General features: G+C 39.2%; 1 protein-coding gene across 1 annotated transcript in view; it reads left to right on the forward strand.

The window, feature by feature from the left end:
• Positions 1 to 16493, forward strand: part of PARD6G (par-6 family cell polarity regulator gamma) — an 82787-nt gene that overhangs the window by 18145 nt on the left and 48149 nt on the right. Inside the window, exon 2 of the mRNA XM_083357712.1 lies at positions 5505 to 5727. Within this exon, the coding sequence (XP_083213838.1) occupies positions 5505 to 5727 (223 nt within the window). The remainder of the gene's footprint in view (positions 1 to 5504; positions 5728 to 16493) is intronic.

Genomic DNA, 16493 nt, shown 5'->3' on the forward strand with positions numbered 1-16493 from the left:
CAGTGAGTTAAAGACTTATACAGCCCAGGTAATGAATTCCTTGGCTTATGGTACACAGATCTGTAATTACAACTTGGGACTTTAAAAAGCTGTTTAGTCTAAATGTTTAAGAGTTTTGCTGCAAGTTCCCTGCTGCATTCGCAATTCTTTGTTGAGGCTGGAATCTGACTTAATTTCTTTCTTTTAGAGGCTCACATGTAGCTTTGTTCATTAAGATCTTGTCTTAATCCTCTTTGAAAGTTCCTCTGGCCTCCTTTCCCCCTCACTTTCAAGACAATTTCTTCTGATTATGGATATCAGGGTACATTTGGATCTAGAATTTTGTAGCCTATCTGGCCAATGCTTGGTTTCAGTTGACCTTTTCAAGAACCGTCCTAGAAAAAGACATGAAATAGGAACATTGACAACATTCTGCAGAAAGATGTAAGTTCTGTTTAGGTCAGGCTTGTTTGAAATATCTGTTTCCACATGCAAATTATTTTGCTAATACTTTATGGGCAAAGTCATAGGAGAGCCTTTATTCTTGCAAGTTCTGATGTTGTGCTATTATCACTGCTGGAAAAGAGATTCAACAGCCCACTAGTGCAAGAATACTTTTGCCTCTTGACAATGGGGAAGTTGATCAGTCTCTTGTGTGTTGTTTCACAGTTCTTCCTATGCAATTTGTCAAGAAAGCTTAAGAAGCTAAAGAAGAGAAGCTACTCTTTTTTTCTTAAGGGGTAGGCCATTTCCAGAACAACAGCAAAATCTGGATCAATTTCTATTGCTACAAGTATATTTTATATTGCTTGGTATATATTGTGTGCAGAACCCGTGTTGATGGTCATTATCAGCAAGTAATGATAATAAAATAAATAGTATTTCACCACTGCTTCATCTTATCTTTATGTTGATCATGGAGTCTGGAACAACTGTATAACTGGGTTATGCAGTTTGGGTTAACTTGGTTAAAAATGTCCATTTTCCCCCTCATTTATTAAGTATTGAAATGTGGATGAAACAGGGAAGGTTATTGAGCAGGTGGCTGGGCTGCAGTTGTAAAGAGACAAGCCTTGATTATTCTTGCTGGTGATCTGTGGCCATTGCAAGATGGAGGTGATGCATCCATCCTTGTATTTGTTGATCTCTTAGCAGCTTTGGATACTACTGACTACATCAGGGGTCTTCAAACTTGGTCCTTTTATGACTTCAACTCCCAGAATTCCTCAGCCAGCATGCCTGGCTGAACAATTCTGGGAGTTGAAATCCACAAGTCATAAAAGGACCACGTTTGAAGACCCCTGGACTACACTATCATTTTGGACCAGTGCTAGGGATCATGAATGTGGGGGAGGGCACAATGTTACGGTAGTTATCTTCTTTAAGGCCAGTTCTAGTGGAATTTGGTGAAGGAAAGTGGTCACTCTGTAAGCCTTTCCTTGTGGGATACATCTGGGCTTGATGTTCTTTCCCCTCTTGTTCAACATCTATACAAAAGATATTCAGATCATCTGCCAGTTGGAGAGCTGGTATCATCAGTAGAGGAGGAGATATAAATTGAGGAGGTAGTTTTCAGAAGGAAGAACATGGGGGAAAATTGAAATCTCCCCTTGCCATGCATGCTGGTTGGGACTTCCACATGCTTGCTTGGGAATAAAGTTCTTAGAGCCAGAGTATTCTGTGGAGAGTTTCTCATCCACACTAGGGGAAAGTCTGGAAAAAGATGCCATGTTCCTTCCAAAAATGCCATGTACCACCCTCTCTCATGTTCCTTGAGAGAGGACAGTTTCTTTTCCACCACTGGCTCTGCTTTTTTCTGAATAACACAAGTCCACTGGCTCTGCCAGGTATTCAGGCAACCCAACTTACCTTTTGATGGGAAGGTGTTACAGAAAGAAGTTCCTAGCAAGAAATATGGACCTTCCAAATGTAAGATCCATACGGATACAGCTCTAGTATATCTAACATGCTGTAGGAATTACTGTCCACATTCAACAGGAGAGATATCTCCTTTATGCCTAGTTTTCTCAAATCTTTCTTCATGCCACTATCTTTTTGCTCAGAACTGAAAATCCTGCTTGGCTTTTGCCAGGAAGAATTTTCAGCTCCTGAATGGAGAGGCAGTTCAGTAAGGAATGGAGCATGGGATGCATTTGCGGATTGGGGAAGGCCCTGGGAGGCTGCCAGTGAGTGTCTTTCAGCTCAGGGGCTGAAAGTCCTGCCTGGATTTTGGCAGGGAAGATTTTCAGCTCTGAGTGAATCCTCCCAGTGTCCCCATCCCTCCAAGGCACCCAATGCTCCTTACCTGGGACTCCACCCACCTAATGACCCATGAAATCGCTTAATGACTACAACCGGGAGGGGTTAAAATGTTGTCCTAGCAAACCACGTAGCAATCACGTGGGTGTCTTTGCTCTGGTTCCAGTTGAGTTCAGGACTATCTCTCTTCGATTAAAACCAGTCTTGATTCAGTTAATGTTTGTGTATTGCATTAACTTTTATAGTGAATTTATTTTTGTATAAGCTGCTTGACTCTCTTTATTATTGCTTGCTGATCAAGTAGGGTAGAAATAGACAAGAATTCCTTTTGGGCTAGGATGGGTTGGTGATTTCTTTTGCTTCTAACTGCAAATCAACCAGACGATGACAAACGCTCAGGAGATTCCTATGATGACAGCCCATTGTTTGGGAAGTAAGTACATATGAATCTGCTTTCTTAGTCACCATTTGTAGCACTGTTAACCTAAATTACTTTCATCTTACTTTTGTCTTTCCTCCTCTTTCTCTCTTTAGCGTAGTTGTAGTTGAGTTGTTTGCACTAGGTAAGCAGGTCAAAGTAGATTACTGTACTTCATTGTTTAAAAATTGCCCTAATAAGCAGATTAAGTTCCTGTAATGAAGGATTGTCCTGGCTGGTGTCTTAGTGTTGTCTGTGTGATAGGCAAATATTAGAACCTTCTAAATCTACTTAGCATTTGAGTGATAGGAAAGTTCAAAGCAACAGAGAATATAGTTCAAAAAGTAGAGACAAACACCAGCTATGAGTTATTCTGTTTGGCACTACAATGAGTAGAGATATATCATTGCTGCTCACTAGCCTCTAATTATGGAGAAAAGGATGGAAATAACCTTTTTTTCATAGAATAAACAGTGGGGAACAGTTAAATCAAAAGTATTTGGCCTAAGTCTAAGAATGGTTAACTTATAATTCACAAAGTATTTTGGCATGTAGGGTCTGTGGATATGTTTTAAGTTGAATATATGCTTTCTACAAAGTCTTTTAATTTATAGATGCTTAAGGGTTGTTTTTCTCCCACATATTTGAGACTTTCATTATCTTTTAATTGTTACACTCACTGTTCATTACATGTCTTAGTTTACAAGCTTTGGACTTCACAGAATTTTTTTATTGCTTTCCGGTCTGAGAAATATTCAAAGAAAGCTTGCAAACAATTAAATTTCCATGTTTTGTATGATTGCAGTTTAAAGTATGTAATAAAACTTATATTTACTCTTTGTGATTTTTTTTGAGGGTACCTAGGTATTTAATCTGTGATCTCAAATAGGCCCGCTCTGTTTCTGTTATTTTTACGTTATGTTTTGGTTTTGTTTATGCAGATCATTCATTGATATATAGAATTATGGCTTATATAGTAATATAGTATACCAGTTACTTTTACAATAGTAATTCTGTTTGAATTTTAAGTATTTTCCTTTTTATTTAAGAAATAACTTATTCCCAGTGTGTAAGATTGCAATATGCCCACCACATTCCTGTTTTTGCTATTCTCTCTCTCTCTCTCTCTCTCTCTCTCTCTCTCTCTCTCTCTCTCTCTCTCTCTCTCTCTCTCTCTCTCTGTGTGTGTGTGTGTGTGTGTGAGAGAGAGAGAGAGAGAGAGAGAGAATGTATCTCTGCGGATGGATGATTTTATTGGATAGAACATACTTCTTTAGTACTAAGTGCTTCATTATTTTCTTATCTCTAGGGTTGGTTCATCCTTATCCAATATTCTTCTAGAGCATTCAGTATGTTTAATGCAACCATTCTGTTGTTGTTCAGTCTCCTTAAAGTACCACTTAACAAGTGAAATCACTTATGTACATCTCCAGTTTAGCCTCAAAGCTTGTATAATAACTTGCTTTCTAAAACTTGCTACCTTTTAACATCCCTGAACAAACTCAAGAGTGCTTTAAGTTGAGGATCCTTATTAGCTTCTATTAACCCTTTCAAGTATTGTGATCAAAGCAAAGACTATAATAACTTTCTCATCAACATTCTTCTTGGTGGTCCTTAAGTTACTCTGATCTTTAAAGCTAGAACGAGTTTTTGTTAACCATACAGTCATTCTTTTTCATATTTTTCTTAATTAATTTTCCCTGATATCCTCCATTGAGGAAACCTATATTCAGTGGGAATGTTGTAAATGTTGCCCATGCATTGTAGTAGAAAAGCAGTGCATACTTTGTTATTAGATTGATTTTCTTAACTAAGAAATAAACTCATCTTTGCGCAGAAGCATCTGGGGATAATAAAAGGTGATTAATGATACTGGCATTTATAGCATAGGACTGTGCATGCTTTGAAATGATATGGAACAAAAGCTTTGAATTTGAGTAAACACAGAATTTCTCTGCCTAGTCATGAACGCACTGTCTTCTTTGCAGGTCTGCGTGTGCACATGAAAATAGGATGTGATTGCCTTAGTAAGATGAGTCACTAAAGTTGAGGTTTTTACAATTTGGGGAAAGATGGCAATGAAATGGAATTTATAAAATCAAACCAGGCTGGCATTGCAAGAACAGACTGTTGACATAGGAAGCCCGATTGCTGGCATGGGCAGCCCGGTGCTGGTCCAGGGACCGGGAATTGGGGACCCTTGTTCTAAATTATAGTTCATTGTTGGATCTGTGAGGATTCAATTACAATTGTGCAAAACAGTTTAACACTGAATTAATTTTCACATGTTCTTTTAAAATCATAAATGTTAATATAGGTAGTCCTCAGTTAGCAACCATCTTGTTTAGCAACCATTCAAATTACAATGGTGCTGAAAAAGTAACTTTATGACCACTGCTAAAACTTATGACCATCACATTGCCCCTGCACTGTCATATGTCATATGGTCGCTATTGCAGCTGTCCCACGTTTACAAATGTTACAGCATTCCCGTTGTCATGTAATTGCTATAGGTGAGCTTCACAGCTGACTTCCAGCAATCAAAGTGAATAGAGAAGCTGGCAATAAAGTCAGGTTATGATCGCAAGTCTCACTTAATGACCATGGGCAACTTGCTTAATGACCGCAGCAGGACTCACACTGTAAGTCTGGTATGGTCATGTGATGTTTTACCTAAATGCATCGTTTAACAACTTCATTTGTAGTCATTGCGGACTTCTTCTAATTCAAAAATTTGCAAAATTGTGTACGCTACTTAAAAGATAAAAAGAGTAAACTGAGAGCTAAATTTGTAGTCCTAAAAATCCTGATATATGGCCATTTCTCCTTTTTTTCCCCTTGATCCTAGTTTGGAGCAGAATTTCGAAGATTTTCTCTGGATCGCTACAAGCCAGGAAAATTCGAAGATTTCTACAAACTTCTCCTTCACATCCACCATATTTCCAACATGGCGGTAATGATAGGCTATGCTGACATCCATGGGGATCTTCTTCCCATTAATAATGATGACAATTTCTACAAAGCAGTTTCAAGTGCAAACCCATTGCTTAGGATTTTTATCCAAAAACAAGGTGAGTTAAAATGTTGAAAACTTAAATGACTTGATTTTTTTTCCAGCTGAAAATAGAATCAGAGGCAGCTACTGGGTATGGGGGGGGGCGGAAGAGTAAAATGAGGACCCAGATTGTTGGGGGCAATAAGCTGACTTTGTAATAATGCCGCTTGGGGCCCCCCGAAAGCCCTAATAAGCAGGCATATACATAGAATGAAGGCTACTGCTAAGCACATTGATTTGTGTTTTAGATTGTAAGCCGCCCTAGGTCTTCGGAGAAGGGCGGGATATAAATGGGATTAAAAAAAAAAGATGTCAAGATGGTAGCTGTAACCGTGATCATCATCTATACATTTTCACCCTCTCTGCCACCCCCAGGGTGGTACCCCTGAATAAAGTGCAGTGTTTGATGACTTCTCAGCTAAGAAGCTTTAAATAGGGCAAATAAACTGTAGTTAGGCGAGTGTCAAAAATAAATCCGACAAAAGACAGTAGCACATTAACATTTGTTCATAGCATGCCCTTGGAATAATTAGCATATTTTCCTCATTAATATGGCATGTGCCTCTTGCTGGTAACTGGCAAGAACTGAGTATCCTTCAGAAATTGTTCTTTTGTATATTTAGAAAGGTGCTTAACACTGAAACAGCCGCTAAAGTTTGCAGAATGCTACTTGCATAAATAGGTAACACTGGAAATTACAGAGCTTTGCATCTTATGAAAAACAGGGATAAATTTCCTTACATTGTATAATAATCTGAATTTTTATTAAATGATATACCTCTGTTATATGACAGCAGAAAATTATCTAGAAGGTGTAAAGGTACTTCATGCTGATGTTGGAAATGTGAAGGGTCATTTTATTTTGTTTGGTGGACATGTAAAAAAGCTAAAAATTGTTGGGCTCAAATGTGATCCAGAGGATTTAAAAGATTGGCACTCAGTTGAAATCAGAATCTTTGGTCCTGGGATTGAACCATGAAACACTGTTTCTATGTATAAAAACTGCAGTGAGATTACTGTACGTAGAAAGATAGAAAGATTTGGCAATCCAACAATGGAGGAATGGTTGGTGAAGATGACAAAACTCGCCAAAATTGCTAAAGAGATTTGTTTGATTAGAGAAAAGACAAAATCCACATTTATGGATGGTTGGAAACTCCTTTTTGCATAGAGAAAGAAAAAAAATGAACTTATGATTTATGGTTTTGATTATTAAACAGACTAGATCACGGGTGTCAAACTTGTGACGCCACGTGACGTGTCGCGACGTATCACATCTTTTTCCCCGTTGCCGGCAATGGGGGCTGGGCTGGCAGTTTGACACCCCTGGACTAGATTACAGAAAGGAGAGAAACATTAGGTAATTTTAGAGAGTGGTTAAATTATAATTTTAATTATAACTGCTGTGAACAAAATCAGAAGCAACTTCTTTATACAGGCAGTCCTCGACTTACAACAGTTTGTTTAGTGACCATTCAAAGTTATAACAGCACTTAAAAAAAATGACTTACCACCATTTTTCACACTTACGACTGTTGCAGCATCCCCATGGTCACGTGATTTCAGAGGCTGGCACCTGATTCATATATATGACCGTTGCAGTGTCCCGGGGCCATGGGCTCCCCTATTGCAACCTTCTGACAAGCAAAGTCAGTGGGGAAGCCAGATTCACTTAACAACCGGGTTACTAACTTATCAAACTATGGCAAGAAAGGTTGTAAAATGGGAGAAAACTCACTTAACAAATGTCTCACTTAGCAACAGAAATTTTGGGCTCAATTGTGGTCGTAAGTCGAGGGCTACCTGTATCTTTTTCTTCCTTTTCTTCTATTTTTCTTTTTTTGCGCTTTTAGCTTTTTCTTTTTTCACTCTCTCTTTTTTTAGCTTGTAGTAGTTCTTCTTATTGTTGTTAAAACTTTCAGTAACCATCATACATAAAAAAAAAGAAATAGGGATAGGATTCCGTCTACTGGGATTGCTTTGTCTCTCTATGGTAATGAAATCGAGATTTTATTTGTTTATTTATTTTGTTTTTATAATACATGCTACCATTCTGAGAAATTTTGTTTCACGTATTCTTTACATTAGGGATCCATAGCGTTCCTGATTTGCTTGTCTAATAATAGATTTGTTTTTATATTCCTGGGTTAATGTTAAACATATCAATAACACAAAACCGAATCATGCACCCATTCTCAAGCTGCCATATTCCACAGACATTCGTGGAACACTGTTTTCTTCCCCTTTGTGTCTGTTTGATTCCAGCTTCAAGGTCACAAATTTACCATGACACAAAGCAGATATTAGTGGTGGGAGGGGAAGGCTTTACACACACACACACACACACACACACACACACACACACACACAAAGGGACGCCAAGTATTGTGGTGATGCCACTGGAAAGAGAGAGGCAGAATTTTGAGACATGTTGCATTTGTAGGGAACGAATCGATGGAGACAGGAGGTCTCTAAACCTGGCAACTTTAAGACTTGTGTAATTCCCAGAATTCTCCAGCCAGCCATAGGTGCCTGAGGAATTCTCAGAGTTGAGATCAAGAAGTCTTAAAGTTGCCAAGTTTGAAGACCTTTGGACTGGGAGATCTGGGTTCTAATCCTTCCGTAGAAAAAGAAGCTGTCTGGATGACTCAAGGTTATTTACTCTCGGCTCCAAAAGAGCATCAAACTTTGTAACAAGCCAACGGAAGTGCAAGTCCTCCATGGCATCATGTGCTGATCAGTGGCTTTGCCCTGTGTCCCAAGTGAACATAGTGCAGACAATCGCACTCTGCAACCAAATGGCACAAAACACTACAGTTTTTTTAAAAAATAAATAATCCTACCTTCCCAAATTAATCTAAAAATGTATTCTACTAGAGATCTATTTTAGGGCTCTTTCCCCCCCCCCGAATTAATTTATTTGATTCATAGAGATAAAACCGTCATTTATTTTTATTTTTTTGCTAAACTGCTACATTTGTTTATTTCAGCTTGCCTACGATGCTGGAAACTGTAGGGCCTGATGGTTTCGCATGAAGTTGTTAAAATATGTTTTTATAATGTGGCAAGAATAAGGTGGCTTGGGTAGGTGATAGGTTGACTAGCCAATGTGAACACACTCACCTTTGATTATCATAGTTTGAAGGAAGTAGAATATATACAGGTAGTCCTCAACTTACAGTTCATTTAGTGATCGTTCGAAGTTACAGCACTGAAAAAAGCCATTTACAACCATTTTTCACACTTAATGACCACTGCAGTATCTCCATGGTCATGTGATTTACATTCAGATGCTTGATAAATGTTTCGTATTTATGATGGATGCAGTGTCCCGGGGTCATATGATCATGTTTTGTGACGTTCTGACAAGCAAAGTCAATGGGGAAGCCAGAGTCAATGGACAACCAGGTTACTGATTTAACTGATTAAAGTGATTTTACTGATTCACTTGATAAGCTGCCTGAGAAAGCCAAGGGAAATCATCAAAACAATTTAAAAACGAAAGTTAGAATATTTCGGACATGTGATGCGACACCCAGAAAAACACAGCATTTTCCATTTAATCCTCTAGGGCAGGGGTAAGCAACCTTGGCTCTTTTATGACTCGTGGACTTCAACTCCCAGAATTCCAGAGCCGGCATGGCTCAGCATGGAAACTTCTCCCTTTCTCCTCAGCATGGCTGGCTCTGGAATTCTGGAAGTTGAAGTCCACGAGTCATAAAAGAGCCAAGGTTGCCTACCCCTGGTATAGGGAAAGATTGAGGGCAAACGAGGTCCAGGCAGAAGGAAGAACATCAGAGCTTCAAAATCTAAGGGACTGGTTTGGACAAAACTCAGCAGCACCTTTTCGTGTGGCTGCTGATAAAAACAGGATCGCCAACATGATCGCCAACGTCCGATAACGGATATGGCACAAGAAGAAGAGGAGGAAAATGATTCACTTAACGAATGTGGCAAGAAAAGTTGTAAAATGGGATAAAAAAAACCCACTTAACAAATTTCTCACTTAGCAATGTAAATTCTGGGCGCAGTTGTGCTCTTTAGTCAAGGGCTACCTGTATAAGGCCTGTATAAAATTTGAAGATCTGGAAAATGTCATTATGTTACTCTTTCACATTCTCTTACCAACCATTCTAATAGTACAGCTGTCATCTTCAGCTTACTTACTTCCAGTGTAAAACCGGTGGTGTACGTTAAGAGTAGTAGTTATTTGCAAAGGCTTGCCAAGGCTTAACTTTGGACTAAAATGCGTTCCCAAGAAAATAAAAAGGCTTTGCTTTTCCTCTTGATACCAAATCAAAACATCCCTCTTTCCTCCAAGAATCTGAACATTTATTTTTCTTTTAAGTGATTTGTTGGCTTGATTTTTTTTATTATCTTGGTATTGTCCTGTAAGATAAATAACACAAGAAGCCAATGCCCTATCCTGCGATCTTTGGTGGAGAAATAGTTGTTATTACACTTAAAGCTGGCTGCACTTAAGTGATTAGTTACTTTTTTGTGAATTTTAAGATCAAAGGCTTTAAACTCCAAAGCTCCAAAGCTCTCAATGGGTGTTTCTTTGCCAATACACTTATTCTGTCTGTTGTTGCTTGATACACCAGCAAAGCAGATTGTGGGCGGATTACTATATTGGACCGATATTCTTCTCTTATTTCAGAGTCTAGGGAATACACAGATGTCCTGCTTTAGGGCCTCTCTGTCCTTCCCCCCAGCCCCCACCTGCTGTGCAAGCTGAGGCCACCAATGCTCTTAATTGCAATTGAAATAGATACCGCAGGTGGAGAAGTTGATAGAGGCAACATGCAACATGAGTTTAGATCCTGGCTGAGTTTCACTGGACAACCTTGGGGCCCATTCTTTACATTTAGCCTTTGTCCTCTGTCTGCATAAAAGGGACAATGTCTTGTTTCATTATGATGATAAGGAAGGAAAATACTATCTTGCATGAGCCTTAAAGAGAGGAGGAGGAGGAGGAGGAGGAGGAGGAGGAGGAGGAGGAGGAGGAGGAGATGATGTATCTAAATACAACTTCCTTACCGGTAATAAGTGAAGTAACACTGGCTGGGTCTTTAAAGAAAGGATTCATTGTTTTTCACAGGCCTTTTCCCCCCCAGGAACAATTCAGCAGAATGGGATGCAGAGTCTTCCTCTCTAATTAAATTAGTGGGCAGATTTTTCTTCTTGTTGCCCATAGTGTGAAAGCCTCAGATAGCCTAAATTCTGATCTAGATGTCCATTCAGTTGATTTTTTTTGGAAGTCATGTGTTTTGCAGATGAGGAAATGATCGTACCATAAGAAGCAGTTGCTTAAAACACTCAAAGCAACCCTTCATGTTCAAAATTGTTTGAAGCATTTTGCATATATCTACCGCTTAGGAATACAATGTCATTTAAATGGCAGCTGACACATCACTTGAGGCATTGAGTTTAGAGTCTCTGTTAAATCTTTCAACAGCATCCTTGCTTTACCAATGTTCAATGGAGATCTGTGAAATGAAAGCTATTTGGCAGACTTTTGATAAGCTAGGTGAAATGAGGCAGCAAGATCCTGTTCTTGGATGCATGAGCTGATAGGAAACTAGCACATGGGTGAAATTCTTTGCATTTTTCTTATATGGTATCTTCCATATGGATTGGTTATTAGCTCCCATGAACATAAGTCGATTACAATATTAAGGATATTTTCTTTTGTTTGCTTGCTTGTTTTTGTGAGTATGCTTAGTCCTGCATGACAGGATGCTGTTAGAAGGGTTAGTTTAGAAGAAGGAGCAAGAGTCCTGGCCTTCCAAAAGATAACTACCAGTCTTGGACCTTCTCATCTATTTGAAGCTGACCTAACTTCACTTTGTTCTCAGAAGTGGCAGTCCTGATGGTCAGCAAGATTATTTTGCATCAGAATGAGATTTGCCAGAAGTGATCTGGCAGTTTTAGGACAGTCTTCTGGCTTGTTTTGGGCAACTGACTAAAGATAGATAGTAATTAAGACACTGGAGATAGTTTAATGGACTACCTCTTTGGGACTGGTTGATTTATTGGCTAGAATAAGAATGTTCGCTTCTCTCATCAGCTTAAGGGAGTATATTTCTGATTAAAGAGTGGTTTATCCCATGCCTGTTAAAAAAGACCCACAGTTTACATTTATTTTAATGTGGCTTGCTTCTGTGTGTAAATTAGAAAAAGAATTTACCGGCAGCCAATGATAATGAATTTTAAAGAGGAACGTGTTCATTATTGAACTTTAAATTACATGACTGGCTTTCCAATTAGAGTTGAGGAGTCCTCCTGGTACTGCTCAACTATAACTCCTAGCTTCTCCAGCCAGGATGGCAGTGATAATTCCCGGGATTCTAATTTACTGGTATCTATTGAACCACCATCCATGCTCAGAACTTCTAGACCAGGGATGTCAAACTCACAATGTCACGTGATGTATCGCGATGTATTGTGACTTTTTTCATTGCTGGCAATGGGGTGGGCGCGGTTTCAGCATGACGCATCCGGCCCATGGGCCGGCAGTTTGACACCCCTGTCCTAAACAATTTAGGAATTCACTTAATATTTCAGCAGACAATTTGTTTATTAGATCTAGAAAAGCATGAAGATAGGCATTTGTCATATGGGATACTAGCAAATCTGCCTTGCATAACTGCAGAAGGTAAGACATTAAGCAGAAGACCACAGAAAGGCATGTTGGAGCCTTGATGAAAGGTCATGAAAAAGGTAACAGATGTGCCAAAAATATAGTCAGATTTTTAATTACAGGATGCTTCTGTGATGCTTCATCCAAGGCAAGATCCAAGATGGAAGTGCTTAATGCTCCTTCATGTAGATACCAAATATTTTTGGAGGAAATCTAAAGAAATTATTTTGACCCCTTTGGGGGATGGCTGATGATTGTTAATGTGTGGAGCTGTATTTTGGAAAAATATCTATGGAGATTCTTAATAGACATTAAGAAATTTGGAAATGCTGCTTTAATAAACTGCTGGAAAAGAAGTTGACCATTCAGTTATCCAGACATTTTAGTACCAATAAATGAGAATTTTAGTATTTGATATATTTCAGGTTGCTCTTAATACTGAAGAGCTGGGAAGCAGTTACCGTACATCTATTGCTTGATCAAGTAGGTTTGGACCTGTTAGTTTTATTTTTCTTGGTAGATGTGAATCATCAGGAGCTGAGGTCAACTTGACAACTTTATTTTGCTTGATAAAGGCTGTTCCAAGTATACCAGGCCTGGCTGAATAAAGCTGCTCAAAAGAGGGTGACATTAGTTGATTCATCAGTTATTTCTAGTTAAACTAATGTCCACATTTTAAATAAGAGGAGACATATCCCAACAGGTACAATTCAAGTATTTACTTTAGGCTGGTCATCAAAGTACTGAAGTGAGAGAACCTTTCCTTAACCTGCCTGAGAACTGTGATATAAAGGAGAGTTTTGTCTTAGGAAATTTTAATATAAGACTTTATTTCGATTATTTAAATAACGCTACTCTTCTACATTGTCCTAGCAGTTGGAGCATTTCTGCTTTGGAGTTCATTTAATTGGGTCTCATTCTTTCATAGGAGTCCCTTAATTGTTCTAATAAAGGCATGAATGGGCCTGTTAAAATGTTCCTCTTTCCACAGCCTCTGTCAAAGCTGATTCAAAAGTATAAACAGCGGTGGAATGCAGGAGATCTCTTGAGTTTCAACTGCACAAATTCTACACCATCAATTCTTTTTCTGCCTCTGAATAGCTAAGATGATTATTCAGGAATTCTGTTTTTTTTCCAGGCTTCAGAAACGCAGCCCACTCCTTGACTGAGAATCAAAGAAAAAGTATTTACTTGGGGATTTTCTGGGTGCCTCCATTTTATTTTTGGCTCCCTTTAGAAAGTTAAGTTAGAAAAATGCATTTGCCATTCAATCCGGTAACAGGTTTTTGTTTGGGTGTGTGTGTGTCTCTTTGTGTCAGCCTACAAAGCTGTCTTAGAGAATCAAAACATTTCTATTCAGTAACAAAAATAATGTAGCAACACTAAAGGTATGTGTAGAGAAGGGGGAAGAAGTAATGATTGCAGACATTGGGACATAAAGGTTTGAATTGTCACAGAATTGGTATGCGTTGGGTAAAATAAAGGTTATCTAGATTCTTTCCCAAATTACATTTTCTTCTACCTCCTCCCCCCCCCCCCCGCCAATCCTTCTCCCAATTGGTCTCCAACTTTATCCTAGAGGCAACTTCTGCTGAGAAAAGTAGTTGGAGAGGTGAGCAAAGAGAAAGGGCTCTTGTGTTTGAAATCTACCTTATTAGGACTGTGGCACATTCTGTTTTAATCATTGGCTCTGCCTGAGATTTAATTAGCCTTTAGGGTTGTTTTCCCAACTTGGATAAGGTTGGCAACAGAAGTGACAGTTGATCTGTAGTGTAACTCTAGGCTAGAAAAGTGGGAGGTGATCTGTTTTTCGCAATTGTGCTTGAGCTCAGTGGAATATTAGGAGATTGATCAGAAACATCTTTGTTTACTTACAGATTTATTGATTCAGCCGAGAAGATCTTTTTTTTTAAAAAAAAATTCTGACTGCTAGTTTGTAATTTAGTTCCTAAACCAGTGATGGCAAACCTTTTAGAGACCAAGTGCCCAAACTGCAACCCAAAACCCACTTATGTATCGTCAGGTGCCGGGTGGGCGTGGCCCGTTGGGTGGGCGTGGCTGTGGTGGTAACAGCAGACTGGGTGGGACTAAAAAGTTCAATCAATCAATTACAACTTTGCGAGATCTTTTTTCTTCCGCGAGAAGTTGAAATTGATCAATTGATTGAACCCTTTTTTTTTTTGCACACGGCGGTGGAGGCCTAAAGGAAAAAAGGTTTTATAAAACCCAGCTGAAGGCATAGGACTGGGGCGACGGTGCACATGCCCACAGAGAGGGCCCTGCGTGCCACCTGTGGCATGCGTGCCATAGGTTTGCCACCACGGTCCTAAACAATAAGCATTTTTTGATCAGACATTTAGTCAAGTCTTCAAAAGGGGGTTTTCAGTAGCTGGCTAAATAAAGGATGGTGGATAAAATAGTCCAAACTTTAGAGATGCTTATGACCGCTACTGATTTGTGAAGGTGTTGTAAAGCTCCTCTTGATAGCTTTTAATAAGAGAAGCTTCTTAAAAACAAGGAGGGATACTAAGTGCAACAAATGAACACTGGAAAACCATCATAGCTTATGGGCTGATAACCTTGATCGACAAGTTTGTTTATGCAGCACAGAACACTCACCAGAAGCTTTTATGATGGCAGTAGTTTTTCAACCATTGTCAGGGGGATGTTGTGTAGAGCTCACTCCTTTTTTTTTTTTGACTAACAGCTTCTGTGGGATATCTCTTTCACACGATGAGTCACTGAATAGATAAAATGTGTTATCATTTATTATTTAGAATGGTTGATACAAGTTCAGCTCTACTTAATAGTCAATCTAGGCAGCTAGATTCTTATCTATAGACAGTTGCCAAACACAGCCTGGGTCTGTGGGATGCTGGCATTAAAACAAATGATTTTCCCGATTCTGCTATTTGCCTATCTTAAGATTGCAAGCAGATAAAACTTCATAGCAGTGCCTCCATTCTCCGGCAATAGTCTCTTTGATCCCTCTGCGTGTGTGTCTGTGTGTGCACACAAGCACTATTCATCTTGGCACATTAGGATACACAAAAGTGGCAGACAATTTTCTCCCCAATTTAGTTTATGAAAATGTTTTAGCTGAAGCCTCCTGTGTTCGCAGCCTCCTGTGTCTCCCGAAGAAGAAGAAGAAGAAGAATTACTGTCTGGCTTAAGCCAGCATTTCATAACTGGGCAGGCTGTTTTTCCTGTCAGGCTGCTGAGTCAGGCTCACTGAATTATTTATTTATTTATTTATTTATTTATTTATTTATTTATTTATTTATTTATTTATTTTGGGGTGAGGAGAAGAGGGTGGGGTGTTTGTACAGGGCTTGAGAAATACCTTCTGTTACCCACTGGGTTAGGTTGAATTGGCTATAACCCCCTCACTGCAGATCTTGTAATCTGCTTTTCGGGGTGTCTGACAATGCCTCTTTTGTGATGGGAGGGGGAAGAAAAGCAACCGTTTCTTTTGGTGTGTTGGCAAAAACATCTCTGGAATTATGGCCATGAGAACTGTTGAAAGAAGCCTAAGCTGAATAACTAGTGTCATTTTGCCAATGGGTTATTTTCAGTGGCTTCAATTACATTCTTGCTTCTCCCTCCCCCTCAACCGCATGGGTGCTGTGTAAATGTAGGCTGAGCTGCAGTTGCAAAGCCACTAAATGAATAAACCCTCTTTGGAGTGAAATAACACATTCTCCTCCCCTCCCCTATTTTCTCCCTCCCTCCCGTTCCCCGTCCCCCATCCATTTTCTTTTAAAGATCCTGCTTGCTTTCCTCATAATATAAATATCCTTGGTTTGGGATATTTTGCCTTCAGAGTAGCCACAGGAAGTTTCCTTTGGAAAACGCTGCATTAGGAGTTGGGAGAGAGGTTGGCTTTTTCAGTGTGGCTTCAGAGGAAAATATGAATTTGTTTAATGGTGGATTTGCATTGTACTTTTCACAGACTCAGAGGGATGCTTCTAGCAGCGTCTAACTTTTGCAGCATTTATGTGCACCAGGGAAGTGGGAAGGAAAAAAGATGGTGCATCCTTAAAATAGTTCACAATTCAAAACAAAAACAAACAAACCACCAAACAAACCTAAAGCTCTATTCCCCTCCCCCTCTGACCCAGACATATTTTAAACCGGTC

Source organism: Vipera ursinii (assembly GCF_947247035.1).
Source record: "Vipera ursinii genome assembly, chromosome: 3".
Taxonomy (NCBI): Eukaryota; Metazoa; Chordata; class Lepidosauria; order Squamata; family Viperidae; genus Vipera; species Vipera ursinii.